Here is a 24,514-nt window from a genome sequence, read left to right as displayed (position 1 = left end):
TATTGCTGGGTAAACACAGGCGTGAGGAGTAAGGAAACTTGCCTAAGGTTTCGCCCTGCCTGGGAATTGAACATAGGTCCTCTCATTTGCGAGGCGAGTGCGCTAACCACTACGCTACAGGACTCTACAATTGGCAGGGTTGGTCGCCTTGCTGGAGTGAGGAACATGACGTGCAGATAAGACTGCCTGCCCTTTTCAGACAAGCTTATCGCGTGGTAATTCTGGTTGCTTTGATTTTGATGAGTACTCTGGCCATTTCTTTATTTGCGTTGACACTATTTGCTCAGGACTTCGATGTCAGCCATGCTTTGTCCTCTCTTGAAGTAATCTATGCTAATGGTAAGTTCAGGACGGATGTGCAAAGCAGAAAAAGTTATGTTTTGAAGTTATGCCATTTGTCTCTTCCCTTGATAAATTATGAAGGAGCTTAGAGCTTGAGGCAGTAGGTTAAACCGTTGTCCTTTCACCTTAGGGACTTTGGTCTAAATCCAATGCAGACTGATGGAATGAAAGTCTCCTCTCTCTTATAGCTATAAAGGTCTTAAGTGAATTGAGTCTGGGGCAGACTCAGCCCACTTCCTAGCGAGCACGAATCTACAGTGCACTGCAAACCATAATTCAGAACTAATTGGCATTAAATTGACAGTCTCGCTCGAAGAGGCAGTCATAAAGATGTCTGGTGTAGGAAATGGAAATGTCACGCTGGAGCAGGAGCTGAACCACTGGAAGCGACTGGGGTTAAGGAACATTACAGGACCACTTCTGCCCTGTGGTATTGCTAACAAGCCATGTTTAGTGGAAGGTTTGTTACAATGCTAATTTATGTAGCTTTACGAGAGCTCAATCCACTAACATTGTACATATAGGCTTCATCTCCAGGACGGAAAGAAAGAACTTTCAATTTTATACCAGCAAACAAAAACTTCTCAAAGCTCTTTACATTAATCCTCCAAGTGCAGTAACTTTCTATTTTGCGCACAACACGGTCTCCACAAACATCCATTCGGCAAGAGAGTCAATTTTAACTGGAGAATTGTTGTCACTGGGACAATAATAATAAATCTCTTTTTAATAATAATAATCTTGCATTTGATATAGCCTCTTATCAGGTCTTCGAGACGTCTCAAAGAGCTTCACTGTAAAGTGAATTGACTGTATATTTTGTGGGTGAAATGTGGCAGCCAATTGCGCACAGCAGTGTCCCCACAAACAGTTGTGGATTGAGTGACCAAATTATTTATTTTTGTTTTGAAGGGATTATTACCCCCAGAAAAGCAGTCCACCAATTGACTATCGACCGGGTTCCTATTTACTGCTAGGTGAACAGAGGCGTTTGGAGTAAAGAAACTTGCCCAGTGTTTTTCCCTGCTGGCAAGGCGAGTGCTCTAACCACTAAGCTAAGCCACAGGACTTTTCGAACAGTGTCACAGTATGTCATAGTATCTGTAATATCCATCCAAACAGGCAGGTTGGGGCTTCTGTTTTAACATCTCAGGCAAACGGCGGTACCGACCGTGCAACACGCCTCTCTCACTCCTCTCCCTCCCATTAGGATGGAGGGACGTGGGGTTTCAGCTCAAGTGGGGCCTGAATCTTCTGACTCAGAGGCCAATGCTACCAACTGAGCTAAGCTGACATATTCAACCGTCTTTGATTCAGCACGAGAATAGGTCAGGTCAGTCGAGAGCTCTGAAGGTTTGCAGAAATGTGATGCCAGTGGCGCTTTGCTGCTGATAATTGGACAATAATCCCAGCCCTGCTGCCACGCTGCAGCATTGTACAACCTGCTGCACACCTGCTGCACCTGGCGGGAGCAGTGCATTTCACTGTGATCTGGTAACTTGATCTGAACACAACTCATGTTGACAGCTGTGTGCTCCCACATGTGTGCAAAATGGCCAATGGGGACTTTTTTACAAAATTACCTTAGCCACCATCTGTACAGTGCTTTAGTCGTTGTTATGCAGGAGGACCTTTCACTGTTGGCCTTGCTGTGTCGTGTTTAGTCAACCCTCCGCTCGTAGTTTTAACTTGTCCGGACCTTGAAGAAGAGGAGCCGGGTTAATGGTTGCATGTGCAAGCTGTTCGTGCTTGAGGCACGACGCTACATTACTGTTTAGGCGCTGTATTACTGTACTTGATGATGGGGTCAGCCATGATAAGAGGCTGGTAGATTCAAAATCGTAGATCACCGTATGGTGAAACATTAGGCAAGTTTCCTTACTCCACACGCCTCTGTTTACCTCTCAGTAAGTAGGAACCTAGGTGTTAGTCGATTGGCGGATCGATAATTTTTTTAAAAAAGTCATTCAAGCCACATCACTGTGAGACACTGCTGTGCGCAATTGGCTGCTGCGTTTCACCCACAATGTATACAGTCAATTTACTTTACACTATATTCTGTGAAGCATTTTGAGATGTCCTAAAGACAAAATATCAAATGCAAGGATTATTCTTATCAAAATCGCAATTCTGTGGGTTCTTAAATTTTCAAACATACGGGGTAAAACTAGGTGGATATTCATACTGAATATTCAAATTAGATAATAATCCTTACATTTGATAAAGCACCAGTAAACATTGAAACATCTCAAAATGATCACAGGTCACTGCTCTCAATTACAGGCAAAAGGAATTGTTAGCCAGGAAACTGAACCTGCCCTGTTCTTTCCAAATAATGTCACAGAATTTTTTATGTCCAACCGCCCGGTGAATCTGATGTCCCAGGACCTCAGTTTAACAGCTAAGCCAAGAGATTTTCAAAGATTTACACAGACTATGGCACGGAAACACATCATTCGCCCCAACCAGTCCGTGCCAGTGTTTATACTCTCAAGAGCCTCAACCCGTTCCTTACTCCCTCCCACACCCTTCTGTTCCCCTCTCCCTCATGTGAAGGTCTAGCTTTCTCTTGAATGCATCTACACTGATTCAACCACCGCTTCAGGCAGCGAGTTCCACAATCTCACAACCCTCTGCATGAAGCAGTTCTTCCGAAATTTCCCTTAGATCTATTCACGATCTTACATTTGTGTCCCGGTTACGGACTCCCCAACCAGCCTCAACTAAGCTGCCTATGTATGTTAACCTTATCGAACCCTTTTATAATTTTAAACACTTCTGTTAGCTTCCTCCCTTAAACCTCTAGTCTCAAAGGCCCAACCTTCAGCGCACCCGCCATTGTTGAGCTGGAGTAACAGCCAAGACTGTGACCTCCAGTCCCCAATTGTCCCCCAAACCCACAACCTCCTGACCAACAGGTGAAAATGTTGCAGGACAATATACAGAGCCTGACTCCCCAGTCACTGGACAGTTTAACATCTCGTACGAAGGACAGCATCTCGACAGGGCAGCTCAAAGTCCCAATTTGAGCTCAAACCCACACCTTTCAGACCCAGAGGCAGTAATAATAATAATAATCCTTGCATTTGATATTGCGCCTTATGTTATTGAGGCATCTCAGCAATTCACAGAATATAATGCAAAGTGGAGTGACTGTGTGTTTGTGGGCAGAAATTGTTTTTGACTGCCAGGTTCAAACCTGTAGATAGCTCCAATGGTGGAACCAAGCACCAGTATAACCTGGAATGGATTCCTTCTTGCTGTAATCTCAGTGATTTTGGCACTGAAATAGGATACTTTCAGGGAGGTAGTATAATCGTGAGTTTAAAAACTTTTCTCAACTTAACACAGTGCCTAGCTATTATTTTCAAAACTCTTCGTGAAGACGTACAAAAGCTGAAGGGAATCTCTCGGCATACCACTGAGGTGACATATTACTTATAGCAGGACACAAAATATGTTTTGTCAGCACTGTGTCAGTGAGGAATGTTTTTTGTAGACTGGGGTATCGAAGACTGTCAGCGAGGAAGATTTTCTCCTTTTTTATGATTTTTCCCTCCTTTATTGACCTCAGTAATGAAACTGGGATCGATACTAGCTTGAGCAAGGTTATGGCAGCCAATGCATCAAGTTTGATCACAGCTCCTAATGTTACACTTTCTGACCCAAGACCAATTATAGCCTCGTAATTCCGGTATTTTGACAAGAAACAATGCTACAGAAAAATGAAATGAGGTTTTGTTGTGAGTGACACAAAGTGAAACCATTGCTCATTTAATCAATAATCATTATTGTTTTGTGGTATATAAATGTGGCTGTTAGACTCTGTGGTTAACTTTGCTGCGAGTTTTGTTTCGTGTATTTAAAATAAATCTGAAATACCGAGGGCTGCAGATATCCAGTGAGCCAGTTCGTTGACTTCCCTTCTCCTTCATCGCTTTCCTCTTTGTTTGCTTCACTCCCTTAATTTAAGTGAATTTTAATTGCCGTCCTTCCGATTAACTACTAAACCAAGACGTCTGCCTGTACCAGTCCACGACACTTGGAAAAGAGAGGGAAGTTTCTCTAGGTGTTCAATAATCCTCCACTTGTGGGAAATGGCTGCTGCATTTAATAAGAATAATCCTTGCATTTGATACAGCTCCTTATCACGTCGTTGAGACATCTCAAAGCACTTCACAGAATGTACTGTAAAGTGAATTGACTGCATATTTATAGGTGAAACAAGGCAGACAATTGTGCACAGCAGTTTCCAACAATCAGTCATGGATTGAGTGACCAAATTAGTATTATTATATATTTGGATTATTAGCCCCAGAAAGCAATCTACCAATCGACTAACAACCAGGTTCCTACTTACTGCTAGGTAAACAGGCGTGTGGAGAAAGGAAACTTTCTAAGGTTTCACCCTGACCGGTTATTGAACCCGGGTCCTCTCTTGCCTATAAAAACAGTCACTACACTTGACAGCAATTATCTGTGAGATATTTTGACCATATAGGCACAGTCTCAAATGGAAGGATTATTACATTTGTTTATTTCGGTTAAATTAGTTGCTTTCCATGTGTTTTTCTTTTACGTTTCCCCTCTCAAAATGTACGTTGTGCTGTTTTTCAGCGCAAGGATCTGTAGTATTTCACCTCATGGTTTATAAAATAGTGTGAGTGGAATAGAGTTCAGAACATTGTCCAATACTGTTCAATACAAACAAATATAATTTAGGCATGACACTGATAAGTGGGAATGATAATGGCCTGTATCCCCATTTATTAATAATGCTTGCATTTAATGCAGCACTTCTCAGGTCAAACTGTCCAGAAGTGCTTCACACGATGAATTACTTTAAAGTGCAGTGACTTGTTATTGGAGGCAATTTCAAGTGATTTGTGAGCCAGGAGACTCAGACAGTCTTAGGGAAATGTTATACAGACACTACACTTGTGAAGTACTTTGAGACATTTCAACAGGATTAATAATAAACTATGAAACCTTGGCGCAATTTGACCCTCAACTGTCCTTTCTACTCCACATCTGTGCCATGACCTTCCTACCTTCCCCCACCTCCGCAACATCACCCGTCTCCGCCACTGTTTCATACCGCAGGCCACCGAAACCCTCATACACGCATTCATAACATCCAGGCGTGACTATGCAAACTCCTTGCTTATCAGCCTTTTCAACTCCTCGCTCCATAGGCTGCAGATGTGTCCTCTCCCACTTCAGGCTCTGTGACCCTATCACCCCCATCCTCGCCTGACTCCCCTGGCTTCCCATCACACAGAGGATACAGTTCAAGATCCTGGTCCAACCTTCAAAGCCCTCAACGGTTTTGCTCCTCTACCATCCTGCCCGCTCCCTCCGCTCAGCGGGCTCCGGCCTGCTTCATGCCCCCCGCCTCGCTTGCACCATTGGCAGTGGGGGACTTTCTGGAACTCCATCCCAAAGTCCCTCGTCTCCTTCAAGATCCACCTCAAGACCCTCTTCGAGCGTGCCTTTGGTCACCCTCCTTACCCCCTCAACCCTCCCCGATCCCAATCCACAACTCGGGTCCAAAACACTGACTGTCCAGTGCCTTGGGACATCCTCCTGACGTGATTAGTCGATAGGAGTGTGGGATCATGGCGAAGAGTTGAAGGCCCGACCGCCGATGGTGGAGCAGGCCAGAGCCTGCTGAGCGGAGGGAGCTGATAGGTCGATATGGCGTTAGCAGGTCACAGAGGTAGGAAGGAGCGAGGCCTTGGAGGGCTTTGAAGGTAGGACGAGGTTGAGCTCTGGAAACATGAAGGAACCATAAAATGATTCAGTTTCCTCTGTGAACCCCAATAAAAGAATTGTGAGCTCTGATATTAAAAATGCTAGTGTAAAATGATTAAAATTGGCCTCAAAGCATTTGACAATTTTATAACCTACAGAGAGTATCATAAGTACACTAAGGGTGCTCGTTTTTCAGTAAAACACTCTTCTTGTCAGCTGAGGTTATTACAGCTCTATCCTTATGCTATAAATCCAGGGGAAAAACGCTCCCCTTCCTCCTCATGTGGTGATTTACAGCCAAAAGTAATAATGGTTAGGCTCAAAATTGTCTTTGCTGAAGGAGAGCAAGAGCTCCAGTGACAAAGCTTGAAGCACAGGCTCATTAACGGACTTTCGTTCAGAGTCCTGGGCAAGGGGAAGAAACTCTACAAATTCCAGGTTTTCTCTTATAGACTATATGGGACACCGCTTTGCACAATTGGCTGTTGTGTTTTGCCCACAAAGCATACACAGTGACTCCACGTTACAATATATCCTGTGAAGCGCATTGAGACTTCTCAACGACGTGATAAGAAGCTATATCAAAGCCAAGGATAATTAGTGTTATTATTCATATCTTGGGGTTTGAATGCTGCTGTAAATCACTTGAGGTTTCCTTCGTGACAGTTGATGCTCTTGCAACCAGTGTAACTGCTCGCTAGTTGTTATTCTTTAAAGTTCCCTAATTTCAACTTGACAACTTGTGAGCTACTGTGCAGTTGGCCCTTACAAGACAGGCTTGTTCTTTTATAGACATCTGTTAACTGGTGCATTCAGCCATTACTCGGAGGGATTAAATGGGAAGCAGTCTAGTGCATTGACATTCTAGACATGAATCAGGTTATAGTTATTCAAAGGATGATTCTGTATAGTTAAGGAAGAAAATGCACCGGTTTATAGACTCAGTTTATAGTCTATAGACTATGGTCCACCATGTTAATGATAAACATTGGAAAATGACTATAATGGAGGCTTTTATTCTTCAATGATGTACCTTATTTTTAGTTGTAAGGATTTTTTGAATAAACTAGACAAAATGTCCAGGGGTAATAATCACTAAAAAAAGTCACTCAATCCACAACTGTGGGACACTGCCGTGCGCAATTGGCTGCCACGTTTCGCCCACAAAACACAGTCAATTCACTTTATAGTATATCCTGTGAAGCGCCTTGAGACATCTCAACAATGCGATAAGGCGCTGTATCAAATGCGAGGATTATTATTATATCATTAAAATGTGGTAATACTAAAACTGGGTGAACAAAAGTGTTAACCCAAAATCTACCCATTCCAGCAGTCTTGTGCCATGTATTGCCTAATTTCCTGCTCATATTCCCTTAACTTTTTGAGCCTATTTCATCAGTTTGCAAGACCTTGGGTTTCCATTCCTCTGCTTTTCTCCATATTCCTTATATCCTTACACCACAAGTGTTACTTTATTTCCCTTTTAAACATGCCAATCAATTGCATTTTTCTTTTTTTGGAAGAAAACTTTGTGGGAGAAGTAAACAAAGTTGTGTAGGTTAAGGTAGCAAAACTTGTAAATATATGTGGAAGTAGCATCTTTAAGCACTTCCAAGTAGATGGGACATTTGATGGATTAGCTACTTGGGCCATTGGATAGGTAGCCAGATGGACAAATAGTCTTGCCCTGTTGGAAATAGTTAGCAAAATAAGGATAGGAATGCATCTTAGAGAACCCAAGGGTTGGGTGTCAGCCTGGCTCAGTGTTAGCACTCTCACCTCCCTGTCAGAAGATTGACCACGTTGGGACTTGGAATCACATAGTCTAAGCTGATTCTTCAACGTAGTGCTGGGTGGTTGTTGCATTGTCGGAGGTGCCATCCTTCGGATGAGACGTTAAACCGAGGTCCTGTTTGTCTGTTCAGGTGGACGTAAAGGATCCCGCGGCGCTATTCAGAAAGAGAAGGGAGTTTCTCTCTCCTGGTGTCCTGGCCAACAATCCCCCAAATAAAATTAGTTACTCACTCCATGGCTGTTTGTGGGGCACAATTGTGAGCAAACTAACTGCCACATTTTGTGCACACAATACACGTCACTACGCTTTACAGCCTATACTGTGACATGCTTTGAGACGTCTCGACAAAGTGATAAGATGCTATCAAATGCAAGGATTATTAAAATATTATTAAGAGTTAGAAAAAACCACCAAAAAGCATACATCCTCCATAGTCCTAACCCAATGTGAGAGTTAATATGGGGAGGTTACCTCCTTAGAGTTACAAGCGGTATGTGTGCAGGCTTGGGTGTCTCTCTTAAAGATACGTTCCAGTTCTTACTGTAATAATATGCAAACTATTTTCAGCAGGAAGTTTGCAGAAGTTGTTCTGCTGTTGTGACTCTTTTGTGTGGAACTTGTATGCACAGCAGCGAAACAGAATAATTGAATACCCAGGCTTGTTTGTTTTCATGCTTGTAAGTAATTAATCTGCTTAGAAAGCAGAGGTAACATTATTGGTGATTTATTATCTTCAAGTAGAAAATACTTGACTCTATCCTATATTTTTTCTCTTTTAATCCAGCCATATCGATCCCAAACAATTTTACTGCACTCGCCATCCGCAACCAGAGATGAATTGGTGAATGACTTCAGGACAGATCGTTTCTTTTCGTTAAATTACTTTCACTCTGTCCTCCTTGATAGGGCACCTGGATTCAAGTTTTATAACTTTTTTAAAAAAAATTTAAAAGTTTTTCATAGCATCATAAGACTTCTAGCACAGAAGGAGGTAATTCAACCCATCATTCCTTTGCCATGTCTCTGAAAGATCTCATCATTAGTCTCAGTCCATTTAGTCACTCAATCCACTGCTCTGCGCAATTGGCTGCCACTTTGCCCCCACAAAATACAGTCAATCTACTTTACAGTATATTCTGTGAAGCGATTTGAGACGTCTCAATGACGTGATAAGGTGCTGTATTAAATGCAAACACATTGTTGTTATTATACACACATACCTTTTTCTTTTCAAAATATTTATCTAGATCCCTTTTGAAAGCTCCTTCAAATCAACATTTGTCCCAAGGTATTCCATGTTTCAATAACCCTCTAGGTACTCTAGTAATAATAATAATTATATTTGATTTAGTGCTTTTCACATCTTCGAGACGTCTCAAAGCACTTCACAGAATATACTGTAAAGTGAATTGACTGTATATTTTGTGGGCGAAACGCAACAGCCATTTCCACACAGCAGAGTCCCACAAACAGTCGTGGATTGAGTGACCAAATTATTATTGTTTTTTTCTTGAGGGATTATCATCAGGCGTGTGGAGTAAGGAAATTTGCCCAAGATTTTGCCTTATTCTGTAGTACTGTCTCACTGATCAGTGGAAAAAAGATTCTCTCCCATTTGCCTTGTCAAAACCCTTTTTTTTTGTCTACAAAATACACTGGCTGTTCACCTACAAAGTACAGTTGCTACATTTTGCAGTAAAATCCTTTTGACTTCAAAAGGCACTAATATCAAATGCAAGGGATTTCCATTTGCTTTTAAGATTTGTTTCGCAACAGGTTGTAGGAAGTGAAATCAGGAGACATACATGAAAGCGATAGTCCACACCTCAGTGGAAGTGGGGTGAGGTTGGAGAACAGAGAGACGAGACAGAGAGAGAAAGTGTTAAAGAAGAAGCAATTTATTAAATATAATCAGCACTAAAATGAAGTTCAGTTTTACAAAATGCTCACAATTGAGCACTTTACTTCCAACCAGTTTTTGTTGCTTTGCCTTCTTCACTGTGGCTAGTTTCTCTTTAGCGAGTGGGAGAATCCTGGGTATGAAAGGCAGTTTTACTCACTCTTGGGAAGTTCCACTTGTGTCCAGAAAATATACAATCAATCCACTTTACAGAAATTCTGTGAAACGCTTTGAGACGTCTCGAAGACGTGATAAGGCGCTGTATCAAATGCAAGGATTATTATTACTCGTTTTTGTAACATTGATTATTATTACTCTTTTTTGTAACATTTCAAAGCTTACAGAATTTGGCAAATTGTTGAATTCAGCCTTAATTTTGAAGCCTTTCTTGTGGATATTAATCCCGAAAAAGCTTGAACATTAAGGTTTTTTAAAAAAATTCCAAAATCCAAATGGTCTGGAACTCTACAGGGTGGCAGCAAAGTCCTGTTTCCCCCATTTATTTTCCCACAGTTCACTGACCACAACTGAAACATGTGGAAGAATGATAATTGTATTTAGAAGTTACTTCGTTGTATTCAGTACAAGTGGTTTAACTGTATTTAGACGTCCAGAGGATGGATGTGTGAATGAGTGAGCGACATCTTTTTCATGGCAGATAATGATCCCTCGCCACATTCAGCGTAACATTTTCCGTAACATGGATGGAGTGAGGAGGGGACATGCATCTCCCGACAGCTTGTTTCAGCTCCTGTGTAGTCTCACGTCGCTGTTTTGTAAGAGGAGGGTGGTGGAGAGAGGTCAACAGGCCTGCGGGGACACTCCGTACACAAATGAAATCAATTTAGATCCAGATGGAATTTCTCCTCACCTGTGCAACACTGGTGGAGCAGTTAGAAATGGACAGGAGTCAGCTATTCAGCCACTCCAGCCCGCTCCACCATTCTGTTAGATCATGGCTGACACCGGGCTGGCACAGGTATTAGGCAACACATGAGGCCTATGGCTCTGGGTTAAAGGTGATTAAAGGTGTCATCACTGTGTGGTATCTTCAGCCCTCAGGACATCTCGTCACATTTAATCACAAACTAAAAACTTCAAGCATTGCACCCTGAAAGAGAACATCATTTAAAAAGAAAAAGCCACAATTCTCTTAGCTGATTAGCTTCCGTACGCGTTGGGAAGCGATGTGATATTGATCGAAAATAGTGTTGAGGCCATCATTATGGCCAGGAGTAAATTTTTGCACTGTATTCCGTCGCGTATTCTTTCAGTCGTGGTTTGAAATAGTTCTTTCCCTACAACATGGCCTTCCTCCCCTCCCTTTTCAAGAAATTTTGGCAATAAGAATATTAGGTAAAGAGTAACAAAGCTTGCCTAAGGTTTCGCCCTGCCCGGAAATCGAACCCGAATCCTCTCGCTTGCGAGGCGAGCGCACTAACCACTACACTGCGGGACTCCACTTATCACGAGGATGGTGATTCCCCATGTGACAATGGTGACAATACATTTTGGCACACTGAGTCTGCAATTCCCCAGCAAAGTGTTTCCCAGGTTTTTTTTTGGTCCATTTGCCAACTATTCTCAGTCGAGAACTTCCCACTGAGTTGTTGAGAGCTCATATGTACGAAGGGTATATCCTCCAACCTTCATTAGAACACAGTCCCTCACCACAAGCTGCTGCACTTCATCTTGCCAAAAGGCACAGAAGCAATGAACTGTGGCATGGCATCAAACAGCCTGAAATATTTATACTGGAGATGGGACTATAATGGAAAGAATTGCGATCAGGGAGGGGTCTAATTGACTCATATTGTCATTAAGCCAGCTGGTGTGGGCACAGTGCCAAAACTGCCTTTTGACCCATTTGATCCGGTTTATTTTGCGTGCACTGCTGATGGAAGCAAACTCAAAGAAAGGTATTTTATATGGGGGTGAGGAATGATGTTCCAAGGAGCTGAACAGTCAGGGATTTGGACCCGAGCGGGGGCAGGGCAGGGGGGAAGTGGGTTGGGATCAGGGAGGGTGGAGGGTAGGAGGGTGTCCAAAGGTGCGCTTGAAGAGGAGGATCTTGAGACCTGTTATCTGATCGTGTTGTTTAATATGAGAGTGCACTATTTCCAAATGCAAATAGATTTTTTTAATAGGGACAGGAATTGGCCATTCACCCCTCAAGCCTGTTCCGCCATTCTATTAGATCATGGCTGATCTGTACCTCAACTCCAATTACCCGCCTTTGCCCCACATCCCTTGATACCCTGACCTAACAAATATCTATCCACCTCAGTCTTGAAAATGTGAATGGATCAGCATCCACCATCTTTTGGGGGAGATTTCCACTAACCCTTTGGGTGAAAACCTGCCTCCTGATTTCACTGCTAAAAGGCTTGGCTCTCATTTTAAGATGATGCCCCACTTGTTCTGGATTCCCCACCAGAGGAAATAATTTCTCTGTAGAGTACAAATTAGTACAATGGACCCTGAAATTAAGATTTTAACATCTCATCGAAAGATTCAGCACCTTTGACTATTGAAAGGTCAACAGTGTTGCCTAGGGCCTGTGATTCAACAACAACAAAATTACATTGAATAGTGCCTTTCACGTCGGGAGGACGTCTCAAGACGCTGGACAGACAGAGTTATGGACCCGAGCTGGGGGTCGGGGTGGGCGAGAGTGGAGGGCAGGGGGGAAGCAGAGAGATCAAAAGCATGGTCGAACAGGAGGGTCTTGAGGTGGGTCTTGAAGGTGGCGAGGGAGGGGGCGAGATGGAGAGACTGCAGGATGGAGTTCCAGAGGGTGGGGGCAGAGTGGGTCGAGCAAGGAGGGGACGTGAAGCAGGCTGGAGCCCATTGAGCAGAGGGAGCAAACAGGGTGGTAAGGGGTTAGGAGATCGGAGAAGTAGGGGGGAGTAATCCCAGCCTAGTGACCTAGATCAGGGGGTTCAAAACTTTTTGGCTGCTGAGGACTTCATAAGGAATATTTTTCTGTTTCCCTTCCAGATATATAACATAACATTTACGGGTTATGGAGGGAGCGGGTGGGCCAGATGAAATGGAGGGAGGTGGGGAGGGGTGTTGGATGGAGTCGGCATGTGGCCCATATCTGGTCTGTGGGCTGCCATTGGACCACCCTGACCTAGAGGGTTCAACCAAAGTCAGTCCTAGCGAAAGTGACTTTAAGAACTGTCCAGACAACAGATAGACCACAGTGGCGATGTCATTCACAAAACAAAGCACTTTAAGGTACTATGTGGATCCCAGCCCACGAGGAGTTTGAATCACAAAGTAAAAATGAAAGGTTACCCAGAAAATAGGAATCAACTTAGCGCTTCACTCCCTCTGTGTAATCTGTGCTTACATCGTAAATCTGATGCCTCAACAGCGAGTGCATTGCCAACACTGGAGGCTTCTCATTAAAACCTGCTCTTGGGACGTTATGATAATGTTTCTGCCAGTCAACGGCAGGTGTGCTAATGATGTGCAGCTTCTGAGTTATTTAACACTGATGAAGGGCTCCACTGATGGTTCAATTAGTGAAAGCCCAGTCCAGGGTGGAGCTGAGCCTCACTAGCCAGGGTAGCCCAAGGCTCCAACTCTTGATAGGCCAGAGTTCTCGCTGAGGTAGCGGCTATTGATGTTACAAATGGCATAAACAACAGGGGGCTTAAGAGAGGGCAAATCGGTCATGTTCCTACCCTTGATTCCTATCTGGTAGCACCTAATGGAAGGTGACTAGTTACTGTCTAAGCCTACACAGGAAGAAAGGATGAGGTGCCAGAGTTCAGCAGAAGAACGGATTGGGAGGTGGGGGAGAGAAGCACAATGCTAAGTTATGCTTTGTGGTGGATGGTAAAATAGGTTTACATACTGGTTACGGCACTAGATAGATCAGATACACAGGACACTGTTATCCGCAATTGGCTGTCGTGTTTCGGCCACAAAATACACAGTCAATACACTTTACAATCCATTCGGTGAAGCGCTTTGAGATGTCTCAACGACGTGATAAGTCGCCATATCAAATACATGGATTATTATTATTATACAGCCAGGAGGGGAAGAACCTGATGAATTTAAAGCACGTACAATTTCTCAATCACTCTGGAGGATAGAAGATTTGAAAGTCCTCTTTTTGGGGTTGAAAGTACGTGCCTTGGTGTTGGTTACTGATCGGTGAGCGGCAAAAGTCCAATTGCTGTGCGCAATTGGCTGCCGCGTTCGCCCACAAATATACAGTCAATTCACTTTACAGTGTGTTCTGTGAAGCGCTTTGGGACGTCCTCCCGACGTGAAAAGCGCTATATCAATTGCAAGGATTATTATTATTATAAGTTGACATCTTGCTTTCTCGGTCGGAGCTGCTTGTTTCCCTGCTATAATAATAATAATAATCCTTGCACTTGATATAGCGCTTCTCACGTCTTCTCGACATCGCAAACCCCTTCACAGAATAGACTGTAAAGTGAATTGACTGTATATTTGTGGGCGAAACGCAGCAGCCAATTGCGCACAACAGTGTCCCATAAACAGTCATGGATTGAAAATGACCAATTTAGTATTGTTTTATTTTGGAGGGATTATTCTTAGGCGTGTGGAGTAAGGAAACTTGCCCAAGGTTTATCCTGCTTGGAATTGAACCCAGGTGTCTCGCTTGCAAAGCGAGTGCTCTAACCACTGAGCTACAGGACTCCACTATCTAAGTAATAATAAACCTGGTGTTTGAAGTAACGCCTTATCATGTTGTTGAGACGTCTCAAAACTCCTCACAAGATATACTGTAAAGTGGATGATGATCGTGTATTTTTGTGGGCAGTCAGTTGAGCACAACAGTGTCCCCCAAAACAGATGTGTCCTAATTAAGCGGAGGGGATTTGGTCAGGAAGGCAGAAAACTAAAGTGGGTGCAATGAAGGAAAAGGAAATTAATGAAATAAATAAAATTAAGTATCAGAGAAAGGAAAAGTTCCTTCTCACCGCACCTTGACAGAATATTTGAGGCGAGTATTTTAATACTAAGCAGAAATGAAACAATCAGTCAGAAGGCTGAGTTGATGGATGGCAAACTCATTAAGAAGCTACTGTGTGAAATCGAGTTAAGGAATTGAACTCTTCGCATCACTCCACTACACCCTTCACTAACCTAGGATGTTACACAGGTTCACCGTCCTTGTGAATGCTCTCAGGGTAGAGCTGGAAACTATTATTGAAGTCTGCATTGCTGTCTGCTTTTGAGAAATTGATAAACTTTCCCATCTACGTGAGATCCTGTAAATGATAAACACAGGAAAGAGATTCAGTTCCACTAGGAATTGCTATGAGCAGAATCTGCCCTCAAAAATCTATGATTGTAATTACCGTTTAGTTCAGTTTTTTATGTTTGCTTTAGACAAACCATGGTGCAAAAACCCGGGCCCAACAGAAAGCTGCAGTATAGACAGTCAATTTACTGGTCTGATGAATTCCCATTGCTGTTAGCATGGCAGGTACAGAGCGGTGAACACAATGCTTAGGAATCAGCCAGGGATGAGTTATTCTGCTGCTTTGTTTTGCTTGGGGGCTGAGTCTGACTCCAGAGACCTGTAATTCCACCTGATCTTACTTTGCAAATCCATGTCATCTGAAATGTAGAGTCCTGTAGCGTATTGGTTAGAGCACTCGCCTCGCAAGTGAGGACTTGGGTTTGTTTCCCCCGTCATGGCGGAACATTAGGCAAGTTTCCTTACTCCACACACCTCTGTTAACCTAGCAGTAAGTAGGAACTCTGTTGTTAGTCGATTGGTGGATCGCTTTTCCGGGCTAATAATCCCTTCAAAAAATAATAATAAATGTCGCACAATCCACGACTGTGGGACACTGCAATACACAATTCGCTGCCATATTTCACTCAGAAAATATACAGTCAATCCACTTGACAGTATATTCTGTGAAGCGTTTTGACAACGACATGATATGGTACTATATCAAATGCAAGGATTATTATAAAATTTAAGGTGAGGCAGAATTGCAGAAGATTCTTAAATTCAGTCTTAATTCAGCAAATGGATTTTTGCAGTTTGTAAGAAGAGCCCAATTAGAAAGAATCCAAATTGAAACTGGTTTTAATACATTTTCAAAATGGTCCTGCGAGGTTAATCTCACGTGGGATCTCAGGCCTTGTGCCCTACAGGTTTTATTGCTAGCAGTACTGTTGAGCCTATGTGAATTGGATCACTGGGGTCGAAACTTTTCTCCCGTTCTTAAGTTTAAAATGATAAGAAAATGGCCTAAGTACATGCGGAATCTCAGGCCTCTCATTGACAAATTCTCTGTATATTTTTCTTTGGTGGGAAATTCAGAACAAGGGGGTATCATTTTAACATTAGAGCCTGGCCATTTAGGAATGAAATCAGGAGGCAGATGTGGATGCTGATCCATTCACATCTTCAAGACTGAGGTGGATAATTTTTATTAGGTCAATGTATCACCAAGGACAGTGGTTTAGATTTAGGTACAGATCAGCCATGATCTAATAGAATGGCAGAACAGCTCGAGGGACTGAATGGCCTCCACCTGTTCCTATGCCTCTATAATCTGAGAATTCACATTCACTGTGTTTGGTTTATGTGCATGTGAAGGAATTGTGGCTCTGGGTAACAGGCTGTGGGATGTTGTCAGTGCCAGGTGTTAGGTAAGGATGAGCAAAGCACAGAGATCTGCTGCAAGTCTACATCTTGTTATTACTGGCCCAGTTGAGCCGCTCTTGTTCCTCGATGCTGTTTGAGCAATGAGAACACAGTGGTAGAAATCAGCTATGGCGGAACATTATTTTGAGGTTTGACTGAGCTGTAAGAAGAGGCCGTTGAGTCCTTTCTTTCTTGCACGTTTCTTTGTTGGCATTGAGCCGTTCAGGGTCATTTTGTGACAATTCACACTTCGACTGCCTAGATTTTGCCGACAAAAACAAGTCAGTACATTTGATAGTAATTGCTGTAAAGTGCTTTGAGACTTTTGGGTATGATAAGTGTGTAAAATTGCAAGGTCCCTTTTCTTACATAAAATGCAGGCTTTTATTGCTGCTTTGGAATTAATGCCTTCTGCTTAAATCTTGAGCCCTTTGTTTTTTGAAGAATGAAAGCTGATTTTGACATGTTTTGAGCCAGTAAATCCTATGTGGAAAGGAGCAGGAATTTTTCCAGTGGCACTCAATCTCCATGTATTCCATCCATCTTCAGCGATGTCTTAAAGATAGATCATCCTCAGAAGATAATTTCGGTTGATAATAATAAAATCCTTGCAAATTTGATCATGTCATGGAGACATCTCACAGGATATACTGTAAAGTGGAGTTACTGTGTGTGTTTCATGGGGGAATCCGGCAGCCAGTTGCGCACAACAATGTCCGACAAACAGCCATGGAGTGAGTGACCATTTTATTTGGGGGATTGTTGGCCAGGACACTGGGAGAGAGAAACCCTAACTGAACAGCGCCACGGGATCTTTAATGTCCATCTGAACAGGCAGATGGGGCTTCGGTTTAACATCTGATCTGAAGGACAGGTGAGACATTAAACCGAGGGCCCTCCTGTCTATTCAAACATTGAAACATACCATTATAATTATGGTAGCTTTTTAAGTACAATATATAATAATAATCCTTGCATGTGATTTACTGCCTTATCATGATATCAAAACATCTCAAAGATTCTCATCTTTTATTGCAGCTAAGATGGGTGCCTGGACAGAGAGAATAAATATAATAAGAATTTGGTCACTCAATCCATGACTGTTTGTGGGACACTGCTGTGCATAATTGGGTGCCAAGTTTTGCCCACAAAATATACAGTCAATTCAATTTACAGTATATTCTGTGAAGCGCTTTGAGACGTCTCAAAGATGTGATAAGGCGCTGTATCAAATGCAAGGATTATTATCTTTACTGTGAAGTGCAGTGACTATCTATTTGTGGGTGAATGTGGTAGCCAGTTTGCAAACCGCAACATCCCACAAACAGCCGAGGGAAATGGTTGACCTCAATGTGCGGCACAATGCGATAGGCCAAATGGCCTACTTTTGTCCTGAAGAATTCTTACATTTCTCTGCATCACTGTATTATAAATCCTGTTTTGATAGACAGTGAAATCAATTGATTTTTACAATCTACTTATTATAAATTCAAGTGGAAAATAGATTGTGATATGGTACTGGGGTCGAGGAAGATGGGAATACATTATAAATACATTTATAATAATCGTTGCATTTGATATAGCGCCTTATCACGTTGTTGAGATACCTCAAAGCGCTTCACATTATATTGTAAAGCGGATTTTGTGGGTAAAACGCGACAGCCAATTGCGTACAGCAGTGTCCCACCCGGGAATCAAACCCGGGTCCTCTTGCTTATGAAGTGAGCGCACTAACCACTATACTAGAGGACTCCAATGGTATTCAAACAGCAGAACTGCCCAGTACACCAATAATGTTCCTGACTGGTGACTGGTATGGGTCATGTGTTTTATTTCTCTCTTTGCAAAGTGAAATGCACCATAAAGTTGCGACCGTTAATGCAGCCTCATGGATTGAACAAATGGAGCACATATTTGAGAGAATGCACAGTTTCTTTGCCAGAAAAGCCAGTGCACATTTCAGAGCAGATTGTGAAGTTAGTGAGCAGCTTTTAATGGAAAGATACCGTTCTGCATTTATAACACAATGGGACGCTTTAATCTCTCTGATGGACTGTAAACAGAAGGCGTTCTAATGATAGGAAATGGTGGGGAAAGACAATCGCTGAGTTGGCTTCTATCCTTGTCCTCTATCTTGTTCCCTACTCTTTCTCTTCATGATCTTGAGCAGATTTGGGAGACATTAATATGGTGCTTCGTGATGGAGTATCCATACTTTTGTCACATCCAGACCTGATCACACCAGACTTTTCTACTCTCTCCTCCACATGCTGCAGATCATTCAGAATTTGTGTCTTCTTCCACACCAGACTCTGCGAGCCTATCCCCCTCATCCTCACCCAGCTCCACTGGATCTCTTACCCTTGTGACCTGCTAAAACCCTCCCGCACCCTCCGCTTTGCAGTCACTGACCTGCTTTGTGACCCCCGCCCTGACCCACCCCACTATCAGCTGTCAGGAGGAAGAGAAAAATCTCTTAGGGAGTGTGGCATATGAGCAGTTTCAGATAGGCATTCAGATAGGCACAAATTATATGAAACGCTGGGGTTCTTTTCTTTCCTGTTTCCACATTTTACCCGAGCTGAACGTGGGTAGTGGAGTCCTTTAGCGTTTTTGGTTAAAACACTCGCCTCGCATTCCTGGGTGGGCAAAACGTTAGTCAAGTTTCCTTACTCCACAAGCCTTGTTTATCATGGAGTAAGTAGGAACCGGATTAATAGTCAATTGGCAGATCGCTTTTCCAGGGATAATAACCCCTTCAAATATGATGATGATAATAATAATAACAATAACAATAATAAATTTGGTCACTCAATCCACAGTTTGTGGGACACTGCTGTGTGCAATTGGCTGCCACTTTTCATCCAGAAATTACATAGTCAATTCACTTTACAGTATAGCCTGTGAAGTACTTTGAGATGTTTCGATGATGTGATAAGGCTCTATATCAAATGCAAGGATCATCATTATTATTATAAATATCTGAAACTCTTATGTTCTCTTCTTTCCTGTTTCCACATTTTACCTGAGCTGAGGGTAGTAAACGGAATTGCCCATTATTGAATGATAACCTTTCTCTCAGCATTTGGGAGGAGCAGATGAGGCTGTCAAATTTTTTTTAAACCCAATTTATACATTATTGTGTCAATCCTGGCCTTTCAAACTGAAAAAGGGGTTAATTGATTGCGACAGCATTCGAGAGAGTGAACGCTGCTATTTTGTTGAAGAGAAAACTATTATTGAAAAGGACTGGTTTGATCAAGGCAAAAGTTATACCTGGACTGAACCTCAGAAAAGAAAAATAATCCCTTTTTTTAAAATGTTATTGATAGTACAGTGAGTATAGTGAGAGGATTGGGTTTTGAGTCTTATCTGCTTGCGTTTCAGATAAGAATAAAAGACTCTATGGAGCAGGAATCCGACAAGAGTAAGCCACGGTCAAAGAGGCCAGATAAAGCGCTGTACGTGCCCAGAGCACTACGCCACTCGCCAGCACCACCTGAAGGGGTTCCCAGAGCCGGGCAAGAGGGGGAAGGGGATTCCGCCGAGCGAAAGGAACCACCAAACACATCTGATGCAATAGAAAAGTGGGAGACGGGGGCACCTCCCATAGTAGACTCTTGCAGCGATGCCGGGGAAGTACATAGCGAGCGGATATTCACTCAAGACAACACGGCCCAAAAGGAGAGAAGTGAAAGAGAACGCCTCAATAAAGACATGGAAAAACAGCCGCTTTCAGAGAAAAAGAAGCCGACTTCAGACCCTGAAAGACACAGCAGCTCTGGAGAAAGAAAGCAATTGGAGTCAAAACACTTAAAAGCAGCAGAAGATATTGTCCATGCAAAGACAGGAACAAGCGATAGTAAATTGCCCAGTGGAGATGAAGAAGCAGTTTATAAACAGATGCTATCAGAAATATGTAATGATATTGATGCAGTAACTAATTCTTTACTTGACTCTGCCAGCTCAGTAGCTGAGAGTAATGGAGAAGGGACAGAATCCAGTTGGGAAGAAATGCGAGACCTTGACGAACAGACTGTACCAGACACATCTAACGACAAGCAGTCAGTGCCCACGAGTAATGAAGGGCCTGGTAATGTGGATTCAATAGAGAAAAAGCAGGAGTCTGACACAAACAAATCTCTCCCCGAAGAAACTGTCTCTCAGTTGAACAGAAGTTCTGATGCAGGCGTATCCTTTAAAGAAAATGAGCTAGAACCTTCTCAATTAGTCAGCCACCAGCATTGTGTATCTGTGAGTTATCCTGCACCACACTGCCCAGGAACAGTCAACATGGGACAGGATGAAGGAAGAAGCATTGGACAGAACGCCTGCACTCAGCAACATGAAGAAAGTAGTTTGGAAGAGACTTTTAGTGAAGTAACTACCAAGGCTGCAGTGCGTGAAGCCAGTATAGATAAAGGCCTCTGCTCACAGCAAACTGAGGTGCTGTTACTAACAGAAGGCCAGAGTGTCTCTTGGCCCACTGACTTACGTGAAAGCAAAGTGAGCTCAGATTCCCAATATTGTAGCGTGATTACCATGTCAGACGAGCAGGGTTTAAGGGAAGAACCCAAAGAGACGGTGTCTGCCGAGGAAATGGGCATGAATATGGGTCCAATGGACTGTGAGATTTCCAGGGTCGGGGAAGCCACTAGGAGCGATGCTGTGAGAGACGGGGATGGAATGGCAGGAGCTTTGCACAGGTTGACTGTCGGTGCAGAGGAAGGGGAGAGTGTTGAAGAGCCTGAGGAGGACAGCTGGGATGCCCTTTTCGATGATGATGGAGAATGTTTAGACCCTCACCTTCTGGAAGAGGTAAAACAACAACAACAACAACAAGATTCCATTTATAAAGCGCCTTTCACGTCAGGAGGACGTCCCAAGCGCTGCACAGTTGGGTCATGACCCGAGCAGGGGGGAAATGGTCAGGGTGAGGGGAGGGAAGGGAGGGAGCGAGGAGGGGGAAGAGAGTCGAGAGGGGAGCCGAAGGCACGGTCAAAGAGAAAGGTTTTGAGACCGGCCTTGAAGGAGGAAAGGGAGGAAGCGGCAAAGGCACTGGGGGATGGAGTTCCAGAGCCTGGGGGCTGAGAGGCTGAAGGCCCGACCACCGATGGTAGGGCGGTTGGGGCGGGGGACGTGGAGCAGACCGGAGCCAGAGGAACGGAGGGTACGGGCAGGTAGGTAGGGGGATAGTAGGTTGGAGAGGTAGGAGGGAGCGAGGCCGTGAATGGCCTTGTAGGTGAGGATGAGGATCTTGAATTCGATCCTCTGGGGGATGGGGAGCCAGTGGAGGCGAGCGAGGGCGAGGGTGGGAGTGATGTGGTCGCGGTGTCTGGTGCGGGACAGTACACGAGCTGCAGAGTTCTGAATGACCTGCAGTGTGGAGGGAGGTGGCGGGAAGGCCGACGAGGAGAGAGTTCCCATAGTCCAGCCTTGAGGTGACAAAGGCGTGAACCAGGGTTTCAGCCACGTGAGGGGTGAGGTAATGCCGTAGTCTGGCAGCAGTAGTATATTTTTTTTTTTTGTTACTTCAATATGAATAAAAACAACCAGGTGAAAGTTAATTCTGAATAACAAACATTTTTTTAGAAGAAAATGAAAATCACTCCATTCTACATCCTGTGATTGTGTAAAAAAAAGGTCCGACCTCTGGGTTGTCAGGTCGCTGCTGATATCACTTCCTATGCAAACCATATTCGCGCTATCCGCAAGAAGTGCTGCTGACGTCGCCATGTGCCCAATGTACAGGAAGACATCAGTGGCGAGCTGTTGACCTGGAAGTTAGCCATTTCATTTGGCCTCTTTATAATCCCGCACTTGAGATATTGGACCCATGCAGCTGTGTTCTCAAGGGGATTGCCCTGCTGCTGTCATGGCTTTGCCTGTTCCAATTCATGGGAGAATATCAATTTCTAAGGGTTGCTAAAATTGTTGAATCTTGGGGGTAGGGAATCCTCCCCCTCAGCTCCTGTTAACCCTGCAGCCAAAGCCCTAACGGGTAGGGTGGTCCTAGCTGGACAACCAGCAGGAAAGCTTGCCAGATAGCAATATCAATGACAAGCTGTGTGGTTTTAACTGGTTAGACTCCAGCAGTTACCCCAACACACACTCTGAGGTCCCTAAGCCTTGGCTCTTGCCAACCTGTGCCTAATACTTTCAGGAATTAGGTAAAAATGAAGCATCCCTCCAGGGAGAGAGCACATTCCATTCCAACAATCTATCTCTGGGATTTCCATGTATGGGTGGGCTGCTCAGTTTGGTTTAGATACTCTTAAGCACGTTGATGGGTTTTCACTTTTGTCAGACACCCGACTGATTAAAAAAAATTGAATCTTGCAAGTTTTCTTCCTGGGATCTTGACTGACCATCACCCTGCACGATGTGACAACGCTGGACATACCTCTGGGCTGAGCTGGGGTTGAGTCAAGTTCATTGAGCATAACAGGAGAGGAGATAGTGTGCCACTGTGATAACGCAACCTATGGCAAGAAGTGTCTTCATCAGAACCGACAACATGATAGCTTCACTTTAACTCCCTGGGATAATGTAATCTCCGGCAATCTTGCAAATATTTGCTCTGCAGAGTGTTCAACGGTGTTAAAAATGACTATGTGGCTTATTTATGACTTCTCCACAAAGTCCCATTTGTTTTGTAATTCTTTTCCGATAAGATGTCTCCAGCAGCATGTCGCAATCGTGGCCAACCATCAATTGGGCAGTTAAAATAATCTTTTGTGTCTTTTCCTTGGGTAATATGTTCATATATGTTTGTGATGTGTGTGTTAAGGCAAGAAGCGTTGGTGCTTGTAGAATAGAATTGTATACATTATAAAACTCGTGACTTGGTTAGCGACAGCTGTTTGTTATGGACACGAGACAGCCATTTTGGAAGTGTGGCAGCTCAAAACCCTCAAAAAATACACTTAATGACCTGTTCTTCAGTAGATCAGTTCCTGAGGCTGTGGTCTCCCCTCCTCTGCTCTCTGATGGGTGTTTGAATGGAGATTAATAATAATAATAATCCTTGCATTTGATATTACGCGTTACCACGTCGTTGTGAGACGTCTCAAAGCGCTTCACAGAATATACTGTAAAGTGAATTGAATGTGTATTTTGTGGGCGAAACACGGCAGCCAATTGTGCACAGCAGCGTCCCTTAAAAGCTGTGCTTCACATTCCCACCTTTCCACCCCTCAAGTCTACTAGAGGTGGCAGATTAACTTTTATTATCAAGGATTTTGAGTGACAATGAACTGATCCCAGTTGAGCACAGCCATAGAGCACAGGAGTAATGGAAGTTTGCGAGACGAGAGCTCTAACCACTGAGCTGCAGGACCACAGCTTTTTATTAGCTCTTGGCAGATCTTCATAGCTTCACTTCATAGCTGTGACTTTGTTGTGCACAGGATAATAGTCCTTCATGGCCTTGGGATGTCCTCCCAATGTGGAAGGCGCTATATAAATACATTTAGCTGTTGTCATGTTTGTCTTCAAAAATAGACAGTAATTTCTGAATAAGCATTTTGAAATGTTTTCATACAACCATTTGGCCCATCGTGTCTGTGTCTGTCCGGCTCTTTGAAAAGAGCTTCCAAAACAACCCCACTCCCCCACTCTCTCCCCATAGCCCTGATCAAACCCACTCCCGCGCTCTCACCCCATAGCCCTGATCAACCCCACTCTCTCCCCATAGCCCTGATCAACCCCACTCCCGCGCTCTCTACCTATAGCCCTGCAAACTTGTCCTCCCCAAATAATTATCTTTTTCTCTCTTAAAAGTTATTATGGAATCGGCTTCCCCCAGCCTTTCAGGCAATGCATTCCAGATTCCCAACAACTCACTGTGTGAAAATATTTCTCCTCACTTCTCCTCTGTTTCTTTTAATAACTGTTTTAAATTGATGTCCTAGGGTTACCAACCCTCCTGCCAGTGGGAATAGTTTCTCCTTGTCCACCCTATCAAATCCCCTCATAATTTTGAAAACTTTTATTAAGTTTCCTCTAACCTTCTCTGCTCCAAGGAGAATAATCCCGGCTTCTCTACCTCACCTGATAA

The 24,514-nt window shown here is 43.5% G+C and overlaps 1 protein-coding gene across 2 annotated transcripts in view; it reads left to right on the top strand.

The window, feature by feature from the left end:
* r3hcc1l (R3H domain and coiled-coil containing 1-like) overlaps positions 1-24,514 on the top strand; it is a 93,737-nt gene that overhangs the window by 28,240 nt on the left and 40,983 nt on the right. Inside the window, exons 1-2 of one of the 2 annotated variants that reach the window (XM_042336811.1) lie at positions 6,042-6,061; positions 19,843-21,273. In XM_042336811.1, coding sequence (XP_042192745.1) covers positions 19,861-21,273 — 1,413 coding nt within the window. In that variant the 5' untranslated portion in view covers positions 6,042-6,061; positions 19,843-19,860. Of the gene's footprint in view, positions 1-6,041; positions 6,062-19,842; positions 21,274-24,514 lie in introns of those variants that run through there. The other variant, XM_007910755.2, reaches the window with a different exon arrangement.

The sequence above is a fragment of the Callorhinchus milii genome, unplaced genomic scaffold (genome assembly GCF_018977255.1).
Source record: "Callorhinchus milii isolate IMCB2004 unplaced genomic scaffold, IMCB_Cmil_1.0 Scaffold7, whole genome shotgun sequence".
In the NCBI taxonomy this organism is placed as follows: Eukaryota; Metazoa; Chordata; class Chondrichthyes; order Chimaeriformes; family Callorhinchidae; genus Callorhinchus; species Callorhinchus milii.
The sequence above is the reverse complement of the archived record's forward strand: the minus strand, read 5'-3'. Positions and strand labels throughout refer to the sequence as shown.